Raw genomic sequence first — 19,098 nt, forward strand, 5'->3', positions numbered from 1 at the left:
CACTTGTGCCCGTTGATGTATATACTTCCGACAACTTTTTAAACAGCAGAATCCCACCACTTCATTATAGATGCATTTTATTGTCAGAAAACCTTCTATTTAAATAGCTTCTTCAATCAGACTGCTAGACTTTGGAATTCCCTCCACTTCCTCAGTTTCTTTACTAACATACTGAAGTTTTAATGTACTGCAAACAGGCATATTTCTAATATTTTTCCATAGTCCTCTATAGACATGATCCCAAATAGTTGCCCTTTACGCCCAATCCGTGATATAAGTTGTTGGAAGTGAATAAGCGTAAAAAGTCATCGATCAAAAATAATCCGAAATAACAACAACAACAAAAAAACACCTTGACTTTTAAAAGCAAGTGATAAAATATGTAGGATAAGTTTTTCAACGGCATCTGGAATAAGCATAAAGTCAGTGTAAATGAGCCGAATGCACCTTCTTAGAGTCAATCTTGAAAGGGAAAGTGTACCGACAACGAAACTATCGAATTTCTTCGATAAGGACCTCTCTAGAGACTGGAAATAATCCAATGCTCTCCTCGCGTAGCAGTACTTTGTGATTTTTAGAACATAATTAAAGAATAGCTGATTGAAACAAATAGACTAGACCTTTAGCAAGAGAATTTATAGCGTCTGAATGTTAAGGAACACCCCAGCTAGGTACGAGGTTGAATACAATAGATTATTTCAATACTATTTTGTTTTTTTTCTCTCCATTAGGCATTTCTACGGGTGCCACTGTGATGACTAGCATTTTGCAAATCGAAGCCGTTGATAAAGATGCGCTAGGTAGTAGCGCAATTAATTATTACATCGAAAACGTAAAAAGAGTTGGTGTTGATCAAACAGCTGAGAAGACCTTCGTTATCGGCGATCGAGATGGAATTATACGGAACACAGAGATAATGAGCAAATATGAAAGTGATGTATTCTCCATGGATGGAGTTGCCAGAGACAAGGGAGGATCCGTAAAAGTCAACGTTCTGGTACAGTATTACGTTTAACTCTTCTTTTATTCTATCTGACATATTTTCTCTCACTCACTCTTTCTTTTTCCTTCTCTCTCTATATATATACATATATATGTATGCATATACACATATTTATATGTATATTTACACACACACACACACACACACACACACATATATATATATATATATATACATATCTAATCTATCTATATGCATATATTAATTGAGGTACATGTATATATTTTTCATATTTATATACTCTGAATTCACTCTGAAATTTATGAATCACCTATTTGGAACATAACTTCTGGGATTAATATGTCTAAATATGAGCTATATTTAGTTTAATTTTATTTTATGAAAAGAATGTTCGCGTAATTGAATATTCTTACTTCGTGCAATTTAATATCCTGCAATTTTTCTTGAAGGAATTAGACATAAAATAATAAATGCTCCTTAAATATTTGAGGATTTGCGACGCACTTGCTTGGACGGAGTCCCAGTGTCTCATCAGTGTGCCTAGAACCGTGAGATTCAACGCTTGAGCAATTGATGTGGAACTGGTGACTGTCAGTTTATTCTGATAATTAATTGCAGCATTACAATAATATATATATATATACATATATATATATATATATATATATATATATATAATCACAAGAACCATTGTTATTTGCTTGTTCTTACGTTTAGCTATATGCGGATTATATATATATATATATATATATATATATATATATATATATATATATATATATATATAATCCGCATATAGCTGAGAGTTAAACTAAACATAAGAACAAGCAAACAACAATGGTTCTTGTGATTACAGCTTATTCCCGACGGATGAGAATAAGTAATTTTACTGTGATTCTTGTAATGTTGCTATTTAACTTAGCAGCGTGGGATCGTAAGGCCTTTTGTAGCTGTCCAACCTTTGACACGACCTTACAAAGGAGGTCTTACTGCTTTGATAGATGCCGCCTGGTCGCAACACTTAGAGTTCTGTACACTGGACACAACCAGGACTTGTAATTAGCGGGTGTCCACGCAGAAGAGCTGCTCACTGTGTAATATATTTTAAAAGATTTTATGAGAGAAAACACGAATACATGTTCCCATTGGAATATTACAATATTTCAGATTTGTAATTAATTTCATCTATAATTATTAGTCATTAATAAACTAGACTCCTTGAATTTTTATTGTCGTACCTTAGATCCCTTAAGCTAAACTTTAAATCTAAGACGTTTTTTTAAATAATTAACATGTAATAGATTGTGATCAAAATTAGAATTAGGATTCGAGAAATAACGTTTAATATTATTATATTTTTGTTGTTATATGTTAAACGTATATATAAATGGTGTAAAACTTATATTGAGCTAATTTATTTATCTTTTCATGGACTGGTATTTTTCTAGCCTATCTAGATACATTTATAAAAAATGGTGTGTATATAATACGATGAGTATAATTAAGTTGTCAACACAATTCTGATTGTGATTTCTCTCTACCGAACAGGAAGAAAGACAGGCGGTATACACTTAGTTGATAGATTCAGAAGACATACTCGTTTTGAGTGAAACCTCTTTTATTTTACACCTTGAAAATTGTGTTCGTAATATAGTTGTGTGTAAAATATTCGAAACTTAAACAGTCCCTTATTGTTCTCTCTCTCGCAAATTTTACATCATCTCTCTTTCCATTTCAGGTGTTTGTGACCCAGAAGAGTCAAACTGTAAAAGTTGTCTTAACCCAGCAATCAGCTGATGTCTATTTCTTCATTAATCAAATTAAGAGGTAATTATGCGCACACACAATTTTTAGAAAAAAGGGGTAATTGTTATATTGAAAAAAAAAAGTGTTCTTTATTAGAAAGTGATCGCTTTCAACCCCAAGCTTATATTTCATATGTTTAATTGAATCATATTTTGTAAATTATTTAATTCTAATTTAATAAAAAAAATCTTCTATGTATGTCCGTTATTACTGAGCTATAGGGGAGACTACTGGAAAACAGCGCCTGTTTGGACCGGGTGAAAGACAGGTTTACGAAGATCATTGTGCAAATAATATGTCAATCTAAACAGCGGTCTACCTCTAGGTCGCTTCCTGGCAACATGAAAGTTAAATGAGAATTTCGATACAGCGTCTAAAGCGACCCTTAATACGTCCAACCAACCTGGGCTGCCATTTGGTTACTTTGTCCATAGCTGGCAATTATCGTAATTGAAAAACATATTATCAATTAAATTTATACTAAGATCAGTTGCCATATACGCAATCGTAACATGTACAATATTTTATGTCTTTTTTAGGCTTATTTCTAATAAAACTGATGATAGTTATGTTTGCATTGCGGATATCAAGGAGCATACGCTTGCTAATGGCGAAACAAGTAAATATTGGTAAGTTATTGGTGTCTTGTATTCTATATTTAAATGTAATGAGATAAATTTATGAGAAAAATATTTTTGTTCGATATCGCCAGTGATTTAAAAAAAAACCCTGTGATTCAAAACAATATAAACAAAAATAATATTTATGAAATATTTATTAATTTAGTATTTAAATAATAGTATAATGGTATATCCTATTGCAACAGACATAATTATTTTTATAACACACACATTTTTCTATCTATTTATATATATATATACATATATATATATATATATATATATATATACATATATACTTCAGTTAATCACATAAAATAATATACGATAGTATAAATTTATGCGTAAACTTTAAGTATTTATTTCAACAGTACTCAATACGTAGGTAGATATAGGTAGTAAGTTATAAAATATATATGGCGATTAAGCTATACAGAATATTCCGCGTTTCATCCACGCTATGATTTCATCCACAATTTCATCCAATCATATATATATATATATATATATATATATATATATATATATATATATATATATATACAAACATAGATGTGTACATATACATTATAGATATGTATATATACCATTTATCACGTTAAATAACGTTGAATCTAAACATTTACATTTTCTTTACGTCAGTCAGACAGTGATCTAATCGTTATACGGTGATCTATGCATAAGAGCTAAATTGACCGACTTAATTCAACTGAAAGTGCTCAACGATAAGAAATGAGTTTCTTAACGGGGCTGTCATAATTATTTTTTACTATAATAATTAAATACCTACAGTAATGTTTCATCCTTTCGGGAATCTTCAGCGCAGGGTGTCACGATTAACACCAGCCGACAGATTCGAACTCGAATATATATATATATATATATATATATATATATATATATATATACACTAATTTTGATATCTGCCCTTTCAGGTCTGATTTGTTTGTATACATCATAGACAAGAAATCAATGAACGTATTAGGTGCCTCAGCAGCAGCAAAATTATTGAACACCGCACAAGCCGCCGACGAACCAACGTTTTCTGGACTCTATGTGAACAAAATACAGGTATGGATAGTTGTGTTTCATTGTAAAAAAATATGTGCTTTTTATTTAGATTCTCTGATCAAACAGAAAGATTTGGTATGACGGTAATCGCTTCAAAAACGCATGATTCATGGGTAACAAAAATTAACGTTTTTAGAAAACTGCCTCAGGAAAGTCACGCGGAATCTTTTGGGAATGTTAGCAAAAATTTAAGTCACTCAGGGAGGATAATAATTAGATAAACGATGGAAATCAATAAGTAATTGATAAAACATAGTGTTGTCTTCCGTATCCCTAAGCCTTAGTTCTCCCCAATAAAATAACAGAACATACAAAGTAAAATTATATCAAATTAATTTTCCGAATTCAAACACTTATATTGATCCATATCAACTATTGTGTTCTTTTTAAAGGAAATTATAAAAATGGCGTTCTAAATTGCTGAAAAATCAAGCAAAGTAATACCATTATTATTTTCAGCAGTATATATATATATATATATATATGTATATATATTTATATATATATATATATATATATATTAATAAATATGATATGTACTATATTAAAGAAAACACGCACAGCACATCTTTTAGAAATAAAATTACAATATGATTTATAAAAATAAACGAAATACAGAGTAAAATACGAAATTAAATGTGTGTTCAGAAATGTGATTAAAACCTTTCAGTTTTGATAAACTGAACTTTTTTTATCCGACGCAACTATATTTTCATAAGATAATAGATTAAAAATTAAAATGTTAATCCTTGTGTGCTAGAAAAGAAATCATGAAAATTGAGTTAAATTTTACGTCCGCTATATGTTTCTCAGCATTGCACCCGAGTGGTAGTAACTCCATATTTAGCTGAGATTGTATGCATAAAACTCCATATTTAGCTGAGATTGTATGCATAAAACTCCATATTTAGCTGCGATTCTATGCATAAAACTCCATATTTAGCTGAGATTCTATGCATAAAAAGAACTCACTTCAAAAAAATATCATTAAGTTTAGTATTGTTTCACGTAAAAACGGCGAGGAAATTCCTCGGATAAAAGTGTAATTCGAGAAAAGTGTAAAATTGAAAGATAACGCATCTTTCCCGCGTAATCATAACGTGAGAAGTATACTTTAGCAAGCTGACATCTATTAGCTTCTTAATAGACGCTATCGTGCCATACATTGGTATATCAAAACGTTGGCGATTGTGGGAGAGAATATTACAGAAATAATTTACATTAAAAAGATAATCCAAATTTGTATGAATCGAATTCTTATAAAAACTATTTCAATATTCTTAAGAATTAAATGTATAGTTTATTTTAGAGTTAATATACAACATTCGAATATTATTATACCTGTGCAAGTGGCGTAGATGGTTACATACACAGATTGTGTGTTTAGTATGTTGGGTTAAAGTTCTTGAGCAGCTACTGAATCGCTTAACTGAAGCTACTGAATCGCGTTTGAGAAAATTATCTCTACAATTTACTATCTCAAACTATGAATTAAATATTAAAGGTGACTTTTGAGTCTTTGGTTTGCAACTAATAAAAATGCAAAATAACACCAGTGGTTTTCTTATCCCGTTATTGCATCCAGTTGTCCTAAACTTTTCATCACCGCTGAAATCAAGCAACGCCGTTTCCGAAAAGAAGTATTCGGCGATTGCTCGAAGATTACTTCAATAGAAACCCCCCACGAAGGTAATCTCACAGGGGGTGTCCAGTGTATCTGAAGATTGAAGGGGCACTTCTTTATTACAGATATACACCACTCAAACCGATAATATTGCGTGGTTTAGTGTTTGCAGAAGTTTTTAGATAAAAATGATAGTTAAAAATACGAGGATTAGTAGAGGATGCGGAAAAAGATTTATTAAACACACAAATATCATCATCCAAAACCTGTGAGTTCACTCCCTGCATAGGGATTAGATTTTAACTTTGATCATACCACAAATAAGTTTTCCCATTAAATAGATTTCATTGAGGTAAAAAAGAGGCTGAAATGTCAGTTTCCTTTTTTTTCATGTTTTGCCTCATTTCTCTTACAAATAAATAAGTCGATTATTACCGTGACGATTAGTGTTACACAACTGAGAAATAAGTAGTGACTATGCGAACAGGATATTGTACCCCGGAAATGACGGAAAATAGTAAGATGCGTAAAAAAAGACAAGCTACTTCACTCTTTCTCTTTTGGTTCTCTCTCCTTTGAACCAAGTAGTGCTATGACTTTGTACCCTTGAAGTTGGTAAACGTGTAAAATATGTGTTCATAATAAATATTATATAAGATAATATATATATACAATTTCTGCAAATTTACATATGTTTCCCAAGATACCAATAAATGGATGAACTTTAATTATACGTACTTCTATATATTTATAATGTTGTTCGCGGGCAATAAATGTACATACTAATTTCTAAGATACTGACAGCCATGAATTGTCTTGTTATCTATAAATATAATTTTGTATATTTTATATTAATTTTATTGGTATTATTGAATTGATTATATATATTAATAATATGAATTATGAAATTTGTTTGTTATGCATGGACATTACTCATATGGATTAATATATACATGCATTAATAGGATTCATATGTACGAAATGCCTTCAATAAGTTTCCAGACTTTTTTCGTTTGGGCCCTTTTTTTGATAGTTCACACATGAAACTCTAGTATCCTTCGAAGTAACCTCTTCCGGCGGCAATGCACTAGATGTGTCATTCCAACAACTTCTGGAAGGCCTAGTGGATATTTTCTTGTGTGACCATGTCAATGACCCTTGTTACAGCCTCTTTCATCTCCTCAATTTTCTCTTAACGACTTCTTTTATGGTTTTTTTTTTAGCTTAGGGAATGACAACTACAACAACAATAGCAACTCAACTCTGGTATTCTGACTTGCTTCCAACTCCCACACCTCTCATCATCACTCACAGACCCTCTGCCTTCCTTGCATCTTTTATGCCACTCAAATACTAAGACTCGATTCATAAAAGATGGTCTAAATGCAGTCGGAAGCATTCCATAGTTCCTTTGGCATCTGTTCCAAGTTTAAAACATTATTTGATTGCATATCATTCTTCTAAAGTGGCCTTGTATTTCTGAAATTCACCGGATGCGAAATCAAACTTAAGTAGGATGTATTCCCATTCTTGCTGTAGCTATTCTTTTGAACTTGAAATCAGAAAAATTGGTCAGTTATCTCATACCTTATACAGAAATAATATTCTTAATTTTCAAGTGTCTACCACAATTTTGATTCCTGTACAAAACAGTTTAGAAACTTATTTATAACACCCCGTAAATATTTAAATAAGGTTAGGTATGCACATATGTTTATATATTTGTCTGTACAGAATTAAACTACATAACTGGTAATTATCCTTGGCATAACTTAAGGAATGTGAGCTATATTTAGGGGTTTTTTTTGTTGGTTTTATGCTAAAGGGTATAAGATGTATTAGAAACCTTTCATAAAAATTAAACATATTGTGTGGAATGCATAAAACATAATTTAACAATATCTCCCAAATATTTGTTTTTTTTTGGGGGGGGATTAATTTAAAGGGATTTCAGAATACATAATATGAGCACAAATCCTATTTAAAATTCAGACATCTCTAATTGGGCATTACGTTTTACCCTGATTAAGCCTAATTCCTTAGATTTTAATTTATCTGTTACAGTACTGGTAATACCTAGTGTGGTATTATTACTAGACGCATTTTGCCGACTTTTTCCGAAGGGGGACGTTCAAAGTGCATATGAAATTCATAAACAGCCCCCAGCTGCATGTATATCCCGGCCACAAAAAGATGATATATACCGCCCAGCATCCGAAATGGTCACCCATCTGATACTGGCTCGAGTCCACGTCGCTTAACCGATGGCGTAATGAGTAAACTCCTTTAATGTTAGAAATGTTTTGTATTTTAATTGCTGTGGATTATTGGATGCATTCTTCATATCATTTATGTGGCTACAATATAATTATTTATATGGATTATTACAATAGTTAATAATTTATATTGATAATTATTATTGTATATTATTTATATGTATTAGTACTATGATGTATTATATTTATGGATCATTATTGGTATTATTTTTGGAAATCTATATAATTGTATATTACGCATATTTATAATTATTGATATTATTTACACAGTTTAATACAGTTACATATTATGATTACGTGTTATTATTGATATCATATATATATGAATAATATGCAATTTTATTAATCCATATAATGTAATTAATTGAGCTTCTTATATAAGTATTGATATATAATAGGAAAATATATTTATACAGATATATATATATATATGTATGAATTAATAAAATTGCATATTATTCATGTAGATATAATTATATCCACATGATTAATATGCAATTTGATTAACGCATGATCTACTATTATTTTATGGAATCCTTTAAGATGAGGCTATATAATGTGTGTATTCATTTTTGGCGATCTGTTATCTTCATCTTTATTGTTGTTGTTGTTTCACCACGTTGACTCATTGAATCTCCACGGTTCCAGGTTAGCATTGTTTGAAGATAGCGGTATCAAGCTTACCAAATGCATGCCAGGGAATTTGTTGGCCAAAACATGGTGAGACAATAACAATTATGGAAGGCACTAATTACTAGATATAATTAAAGACTCCACATTCATATCCTGTCGCGATTAACCACCTGGAGAAGATCAGCCAATGGGTTGACTGAAACGTGGTGAAAGAACACCCATGAAGATGAGGATAACGTCCTCAAAAATGAATACAGGATTAACCTAATTCTATATTATTCACATTGATGACTATTGATATTATTTATATGAATTATTATGTTGTATATTATTTATAATATTCTTTTAACTTTATGCATGCTGTATATGTTTTAGGTGGCTGAATTCTCCGAAGTTAAAAAGGAAAGGATCCCTCTACTAATTATCATGATTCTAGTGATATTGTTTTGCATCTTGGCCATGTTTCTTGCTTGCCTTGCCTGCTGGTGCATTGCTCGATCGTAAGTGTTTAAAACTCTGTTATAATCACACTTAATACCATTTTTAACTAACGCATAAGCCAAAAGCTACTGGAGACTAAATGTTAATAAGATTCATAGACTGTCAGTTTATAATTAAGAATATTATGAAAAGATTGGTTTGTATTTCTTACGAAAAGAAATAATATTAAGAAATTGTTAAAAATTGATTGGAAGATATCCGTGCTATAGCTCATAGAGGCAATCCTCTGGTAACGTTTGTCACAAGTAGAAAACTATTGTAAATACATTGTGTTTATTGAAACTGCTTTGATGTTAGGTAAACAGAAGATCAAAGAAAAACATTTACAAGTTATTGAGATTTTACGAAATTAAATCTCCGTTACACACCTGAAAATCAAAATGCAGTAGTGCAGTAAGGAATCAAATCGTTCTCAGAGATGTTTTAATCTTCTTTCAAGGATTTATAAATGTTTTTCTATATTAATTATGTTACCACTTTTAATGTGCATGTATATATTTATGTGTATTTCTCGTCTTTGTTTGACTTTATTATTATTATTATTATTATTATTATTATTATTATTATTATTATTATTATTATTATTATTATTATTATTATTATTTAGTATTAATAGATTATATATTGAAATAAAATAAGTCATGGTGTAAAACGCATTTTTCAAAATCTCTCCAAATTTAATCCAGCATAATGCATTTTAGTTTTTATACTGAAACAGTTACGCATAGAAGTCTTTCTGAATATTATGAATAAACTATAAAAAATATTATAAATTATCGAATAGATTCCATTTCCGATTGATGAAAATTGGTGTTCTTTGTTTTTGTTGCAAACCATCTACTAGTTGGTTAGTTGTGTACTGATCCCATGAGCGATAGGAACCTTCTATCATGTCTGAAAGTGACACAATGTTCATCGAACGAGATCATAGATGCTCCGCTATACAACATGCTCTCTACCGATCCAAGTTATGACAACAGGACTATTGCCAATCCGGACGGTTCAACGCTTGAGGACACAGCCCAACAAAGTTTCCGACCACGGTTATGGTCTTTAGTGTGATTTAAAGTGAGGGCCACATAATGATAACTTACATCCTCGAAGTCGCCTTGAAAGTCGACACATAAGTGTACCTGGATGTGCTGAAACGTTTGATGACTCCCTGGTGCAATCAGGTGGCCGCTGGCAGACCCTGGATGTGACAGCAAGACTCAGCGCCGGCCCACAAGTCCAAAGAGACTCACGCTTGTCTTCAGTAGTACTATGACTTTGTGCCCTTCTCTCACCGGTCCCTTCTCCCCCACCTGAACCTGCTGCACTACTTTATTTTGTCATACGTCGAGAATATCAGGAGCATCACCTCCCCATAACACTAAAGCCAACCTGATCACCGCCATCCGCCGAGTATTCGCCGGCGCTTGCGGAAAAAGTATGCTCTCAGTTTCGGACCTGCATCGAGGCGGCCATATTGAATTAATGGTTGGTCTATTACATAATCAAGTTACCTGAATTTATTTTTTCAATAAAACTTTTAAATACAGCTGTAGCGCTGTTTTCGTAAAGAGGACAATATTATCGTCCCACACGTAATGTCTGTTTACTGCTATATCATAATATATTTATATTTTGATAATAATAATAATAATAATAATAATAATAATAATAATAATAATAATAATAATAATAATATACTCACGTTCACCTCTAACAAGGACCATACAGGGCAAGATAACCACGATGTTGGTTTTCGTTACATTTAAACTCTTGCAAATCAGTACAGTAACAGAAATAGGTATCAGGAAGGGAATTTCAAAGTCTCGCCGTTCGAGGGAAGAATGTATTCGAGTAGAAAGCTTTCTGGCATTGAGGAAAGTCAACAGTGAAAGGGTCTGATTTTCTTGCTATACTACTACTACTACTACTACTACTACTACTACTACTACTACTACTAATAATAATAATAATAATAATAATAATAATAATAATAATGATAATAATAATAACGTTATAGTTTACTAATTTTTAATAAAACAATATAATATAAATAGTGTCAGTGGTTGTGACTCAATGCAATGTGAATGCATGACTAATTATTTTTCCTCCAAAAGGATGAACTTGAGTTGTTTTATTTTGTACAAATATTGTTTCATACATGGCATTGTGGGCTCTCAGAGCATCTTTCCGGACTAGAGTACTTTCTCTATAGCCTTGATGTTGCATAATACACTATTATATATTATACTAATCTGGCTGCCCGCCGTTGCCTGTGTTTGGAGGTGTGTGTTGAATATTTTAAAAAAGTTTTAGTAGGCAGGCAGGCTCGAACGCTTACTACGAAGGAGGAAAAGAACATGAAAAGAAAAGTGACATCTTTGCCATTGAGTCCATCGCCACACCGGAGTGGCAAAGGTTTAAATTTCGGCTAGTCAATCGAAAAGAGGGGATGACTTTCGAAAATATCGGCAAAAAAATAGACCTCTCTTTGTAGAAATGCCCAGTTGAGGGTGAAGGAATTAATGTTTTAAGTCGATATTTCGATATTTGCCGTCCGAAGGGTCGACCTTCAAAACGATACTAATCTCGTGAAAATCTGTCATCTCGTTGGAAATTGTTAGGCAGACATACATACACACACACATACATACACACATGCATACATACATACATACATACATGCATGCATACATATACATGCATTTAAACAGACAGGTGAGATGTATATCATAGATTAACGCTTATATTGGTATATAAAGGTTGATATAATATTAAACGCAGGTAAAGTTTATTATAGTGTTTTTTATGGTTGAGTAATTTGACTCCAAACAATGCAGAAATAAAACAGATTAACGAGTCTTAAAAGATAATGTGTAATGCTTCATTTAAATCATGATACAATAAAAAATTAAGCTATCGTGATAGTGGGTTCGACATATTGTCCTATCTTATCTGTTCCTGCCCCATTGCTTGATGTACACATATTTTAATGTAGTACCTCCTTACGTTGAAGTAGCGGTATGCTTTGTTATGGTTGGACGTGAGTAAAAAATAAAACAACAACAAACAAACAACAATCTGGTGATGCCATATGTATCGCAAAGAGAGAAAACCTCCATACTATTTACTTTGAAAAGAAGTTATTTTAGAATAAAAATGTGTTATTTCGCTTCAAATGTAGTCATAGTTTTAGATGCGACATGTTTTTCATCTAACATGTAAAAAAGATTTTCTAATCAAATTACACAATAGGGAATAATTAAATTTAAGATCATTCTATTGATAATCTCAGTCGGATTTATTATGGTTTGAGGATCTCAGTAGGAGGCGGAAAGAAGAGGAACGGATTTCAGTCAACACCAATTGACATTTACCTTCTCACCCGCACATGACATTCTATAAAGAAACATTAAAAACACGAGTTATTCGTTTTTTACAGCGGGAAAGTTAAAATTTTTAAAGTATGGTGCGTTTTTTAATTTTTTTATTTAAAAAATTTTTCCAAGAAAACTATATAAACAAAACTTGTCAACGCACAAAACAGGCATCATTATTTTACATATTTATAATTATATTATTTCTTCGTGTAGGGGGAATCAATATTGTCTTACGTATGTATAACCCATTTTGGGTAACAGTTTTCCTATATTAAAACCCGGCGTTAGAATTGAGAAATAAAGACGCTGAGACTTCTTGTCCTCGGACTCTGGCATAAAGAAAATATAAAGAGAAATATTTTTACTATAAGTAAAAATGCATCTTACATTCCCTTTATCTGCTTACAAATACTTTAAAATACATAAAATACACATTAAAGAAAACAATTATTTGGGTTAATGATGTGTAAATATTGTTTTCGAGAAGTGCAACAAGAAAATATTAACTTTTACTGTACAGATATCACATGCCTTTTATAATCTGGTTCACAGTATAGTCGAATCGGTACGAAATACAAAGGTCAGTATCAGCGTATCTCTATTTTTAATAAATGGTGCCTACCCATTCGAATAAAAAGAGATTAAGGTTCGAACACCGGTGTCGGCAGTGACATCATCGATAATTATACTGAAACAGAATTAATCAATTTTTGTTTTTTTAACTTGCATATTTGAATCATACAATATATTACCAAAATATTCATTGCCTTTTGTATTGAGTTACGCTGAGTACAAAACGTCCATTTAATTAGCTGTACTTCGTAAATAACCCAGCTACCCTATTTGTTAGTAACTTTCTGTCTTTTAATTACAGCGTCTATCACTTTTCTATTCTTCCTGTTCAACTATCTATAGGTTTCTCTGTATATCTATCTGTATATCTATCCATCTATCTCTCTTTCTCTTTCAAAGTTGTAATAAAAAAGTAAACAATCAACTGATTTAAATAGTTAAATATAAGAGATAGAAAATATCACAAGTATTGATAATATTAAACCCATAACGAGGGGGGGTACGGAGAAGCAGAAGAAAGAGAAAATGAGAAAGAGAGTCTGATTTGGGGTATATTATTAATAAAAAGTAGAATATGACCATTACTAATTTAAAAAATTAACGTGAGCCTAGTTAGTGGCCTAACTGCATATGTTTTTTTTTTCTAGTTTATTTGTATGTGACGATATAACTCCGAATTAATAATACTTTACCAAATTATTTTAAATTATTTCATTTCATTTTTCTACAGCAAACGAAAAGATCTCGAAAAAGCAACATTAGGTAATGACATTTCATATTTATTTCTATTTGTTTTAATTAATTCTAAAACTAATCTTAAATTTTTCATGTTTTTTTAAACTAATTTGCGAATTTATGCTGAAAAACAACACTTTATCAATTATGTATTATCTGTTATTGTTTTTCCTAAACATGAATATAAGTCATATTAAAAGATGAATAAGTTTGTAATGCAATTAGCAAACTGTTAATGCTCATAAATAATAAATATTTTGATTTGTGTTTTTTATATATAATTTTATATTTTCGATGTGAAGATATTCTAAGTAATGAAATCTGCGATATGACAAAGCTAAATAATATAAAGATAAAGAAGTACAAGCGTTATATTTTACTATGCATCTATACATACATCTGGTCCACACTGCTTAGTACACACACACACACACATTATATATATATATATATATGTGTATATATATATATATATGTGTGTGTATATATATATATATATCCATATTAATGTAAGATGATAAACAATTATTTCCACTATCAAAAAACGCCGCAACTTATGCAGACACATTAGATGCGCTAAAATCGGATATAAAAATTCGTGTCTGTAGCTTTAATGTCTTGTGTGTGTTGCGGCTGTTGCGATTTTGATTATTGAAATAAATAATTAGTTGTGAATATTGTTATAATATCGACAATATCGAAACATTAACAGATAATGCTGTGATTTTTCTTCTAAGATCAATAGATGAATAATTTTTACAAAATACATACATATATATATATACATATATATATATATATATATATATATATATATATATATATATTTATAATAGTAGCTGGATGCCCGGCTTTACCCGGCTTTGCCCGGTCATACAATACGCTTAAATTATATTTTAATTTATGCAGATAGCGCATGTATTATTATAGAATCAATCCTCCATTGATTATTATATATTACGAGGAATAATTTGCACGGTGGACTAATTCGCAAAAAAAAAAAAAAAAATAAAATAAAATAAAAAAATAAAAATAATAATAATAATAATAATAATAATAATAATGCCATTCATCAAATTCCGTCGTGTTTGTTTTCAATATCACGTCCACTATTATTTGGGCTTATAATGAATAGCCTGAAAATATGGCTTCTGATTGATGAAAAAAAATAAAATAAAATAGTGAGGTACACTTGGAATAATAAGGCAATCGTTTGATCTCTAGTCAAATAATCTACTACTAAGCTATATCTCCATATTATAATAAATCGTTTTTTTTTAGTAGAAATGATTTATTGAAATTTTATTATCTCTCTTTGCCAATGTAACGTAAAATATTCCTCTGCAAAATTTATCCTTTTTATCTATAAGAGAGAAAAGCTATTTTTTAGATAGGATTTTTTCGAGTGTCGATATTAGCCGATAAATTTCAGTACAAAACATTGTCAGACTTATAATTTCGCTTTTGGGAAATTTGCAAAATTATAGGCACAGCCGTTTCGGCACCTTTGAGGAATGAAGTCAAACACAAACACAAAGTGACATTTATATAATATTAGATAGATAGTTAGAATAGAATGGAATATATATGCACGCACACATATACGCATATGTGGGTATATACAAACATCTTTATATGTATATATACATATAAAAATATATATATATATATATATGTAAATATATATATATATATATATATATATATATATATATATATATATTACACATCAAGCGGACATATATTCTGCATGTGTTTCTTACATTTACATTAGTTAATTATTTTGTGAAGTTCAATAATAATCGATTCGTCAAATTCCATTTAAAACCCGTATTCTACAAAATAATTCCATATAGAAATTGAAATCTTCAAATTATATTAAACCTCTAGAAATAATTCAGCATATTTTAATCCCGGCAGCAATATTTATATGTAGCATTATGAAACAGTTTAATAATCATAAGCATCCAATATTTTTGGCCATTAAATGTAGATGCACTCCAGACAGTTTGTTATAGATTTTAAGCTAGATAACTTTAATAAATTGCTTATCAGTTTCTAGGAAAGCTATATTTGTTAAACGCCGAACTACACGGCATTGTCTGTTACATTCCTTATTTCCAAATATTTTAACAAACAATTATAAATGATACTAATAGTACATACTACATATAAGTGTGTTCTAGATCGGATGAAATATTTGTAAAATGTATTAAATTTTTACATTTATTTTTTTCATATTTCAGCAAAAGAAAGAATGGGGTAAGTGTTCATTTATAAACGCTTCATAATTAAATCAAGTAAATATTTGTGTTTATCACTGAAACAATATTAACCAATGTAAATATCCCCGTAAAATATTTACTTTCTGGTAATTTCATAGTGTTCCGTCAATATTAAATTGAAAATACACATGCTATTTCATATTTTTTATGTGTGCGTACGTGTGTAAATGAAATGTGTTTCTTTCTACATACATACGTGCGAGGGGGGTGTATGTGTGCATATATATGTGCATGTATATATGTATGCGTATGTTTTATACATATATATATATATATATATATATATAAATATACATATATATAAAAATGTATATTTACATGTATATATATATACAGATATATATTTAAAAGAGTGTAGCCATCAACAATTGTGGGTTTTTTTTTTAAAGGTTTTTATCATATTTTTATTTTAAAATATTTTTATAACGCATTTCGAGCTAAGGTGTGCTCTCTTCAGATGTTTTCGTAAAAAGTTTTTCTTTAAAATGGGAGTTTGAAAAGTTATTTTTACATCTGCTGATACTAAATATGTTTTTCAGAGTGATGTGGTCTCAGACATCCTGTCTCCAACCGTAAGTGTTCAAAGTGTCCGGTCAAAGTTAGATTCAAAGAGGGCGCTTTTGGTCCATTTGGTGAAGGTTTTTATGGGTATTTTTAGGGTTTTTTCAAAGGCTTTCTTTCCCCATGTATAGCACACACTCACACACAATCACACACGCATACATATACATACATGTACATGTACACATACACACGCATACGCACGCAGGCACATACACATATACACACGCACATATATAGAAATATATGTAGGAGCATACATATATACATACCCACCTACACACTCACACACGTACTCACACACATCCACCACTAACACGTCAGGCACATATTGGTTAATTTTTTTTCCAACCAAAACACGCATGCATACATGCACTTAATCATTCAAACATAAGTACACGCAAACACACACAAGTAAGATGGAGAATAGGTAGGAGAAGATACATATACACACATATACACGCACATACACATATATATATATACATACATGTATGTACATACACACTCACAAATATCCACATACTATGTAGGCACACACACATACATACACACATGCACATACACATAAATAGAGAGACATATGCAGGGGCTCACACATACGCGTATATCCATATCCACACGAACACATTTACCCACTCATACATATGCATACATATGTATATATATATATATATATATATATATATACACAGATGCATATACATTCATCCACCCATATATATGGACACATGCACCCACATTCACACATACACATACATATTCATACATCCCACCTTATGTATATATTGGTTGAAGGTTTCTTTCTTTTCTAATCCAAGCACATATGCATACATGTATTCAGCCACCCAAACATAAGTGCACGTGCACACACAAACAAGATGGAGCATAGATAACAGATGATATATATATATATATATACACGTATACACAACCATATGTATACACTCACATACACCCACATATATACATGCACATATGTGCGCACATACACATACATACGTATAATTTCTAATTGTTTGTTTAGTTTAGAGAAATGGTACTGTACTGGAGATGGACGCGCGCAACCGTGAAAGTGTGCGCGTGCTTTATTGTGCTTCTTTTGTTTCGTATGTGAGGGTGCACATTTACCCCAATATGCATGTGTGTAAGTGTATTTTGTGTTTTGCCTATTTATGTGTATAATTATGGAGAGATGTTTAAGGCGTGGTCAAACTTTACTATGAAGTTTTTTTCTTGTGTTAGCAAGTAGAAGTAGTTGTCAGTTTGGAAGATGGGCATTATCTCGAATCTGCCTCCACTGCATGTGTGTATATGTGTGTACATGCAGGTGTCTATTTTCCGCGATTTTGATGTTGGATCGGTGTAGGGCTACTCTATTACTAAGGTTTTTTGTAGCGCCTATCTAGGATTTATCGCATGCTGGACATTTTATTACATAGACCACGTTTTTTGAGGTGCAATCTAGTTTTGTTTTTTTTTTAAATTTTGAATGTGTGTATGGGGTTCGTGAATGTGCATGTGTTTCCCTCTAATATTATGTTGCAGACTCCATATCGTTGTTTGTTGCATTTTGTGACTCCTTTTGTTGCGTCTTGGTTGAGTTTGGATGAGGTAAGAATGCGTTTTAGGTTTTTGGGTTGGCGTTTGCTTTTAATTATTTTTGTTGTTTTAAGGAAATTGTTTAGGTTGCTGTTTTGGTTAAGTAGGACGAGGTTTTTCGTTATCTCTGTGAAAAGCTCTGGGTTGTTTGTGTTGTGTGTGGAGACGTATGGTAGGATTTGTTCTTTGTTTCGTTCTTTAGGGGTTCTCAAATCTTCTACTGGTATATTTGTCGCAAGTTGGATCCCTTTGTCTATAAGTTTTGATGGGTATTTTCTTTTTCTTAAATTTATTCGTAGTTCCTTGAGTCGGATTTTGCGAAGGTTATTGTCCGTGATTATGGTGCAGATTCTACGTGCTAGGGTGTAGGGAATTGATTTTATGCAGCTTTTAGGGTGGTGACTTTTAAAGTTTAGGTATTGTTGGGTGTCTGTAGGTTTGCGGTAAATGTCTGTGATAAAGTTATTGTCTTTAAT

General features: G+C 31.1%; 1 protein-coding gene across 2 annotated transcripts in view; it reads left to right on the forward strand.

Annotated features, from left to right (window-relative positions):
- The window catches only part of LOC145285993 (cadherin-87A-like), a 196,007-nt gene that overhangs the window by 145,201 nt on the left and 31,708 nt on the right, over positions 1-19,098 (forward strand). For both annotated transcript variants that reach the window (XM_080134583.1, XM_080134584.1), the window contains exons 34-40: positions 732-997; positions 2,703-2,791; positions 3,310-3,399; positions 4,326-4,461; positions 9,370-9,494; positions 14,170-14,201; positions 16,421-16,436. In XM_080134583.1, coding sequence (XP_079990709.1) covers positions 732-997; positions 2,703-2,791; positions 3,310-3,399; positions 4,326-4,461; positions 9,370-9,494; positions 14,170-14,201; positions 16,421-16,436 — 754 coding nt within the window. The remainder of the gene's footprint in view (positions 1-731; positions 998-2,702; positions 2,792-3,309; positions 3,400-4,325; positions 4,462-9,369; positions 9,495-14,169; positions 14,202-16,420; positions 16,437-19,098) is intronic.

This window comes from Euprymna scolopes, chromosome 10 (assembly GCF_053919585.1).
Source record: "Euprymna scolopes isolate OS-2025 chromosome 10, ASM5391958v1, whole genome shotgun sequence".
Taxonomy (NCBI): domain Eukaryota; kingdom Metazoa; phylum Mollusca; class Cephalopoda; order Sepiida; family Sepiolidae; genus Euprymna; species Euprymna scolopes.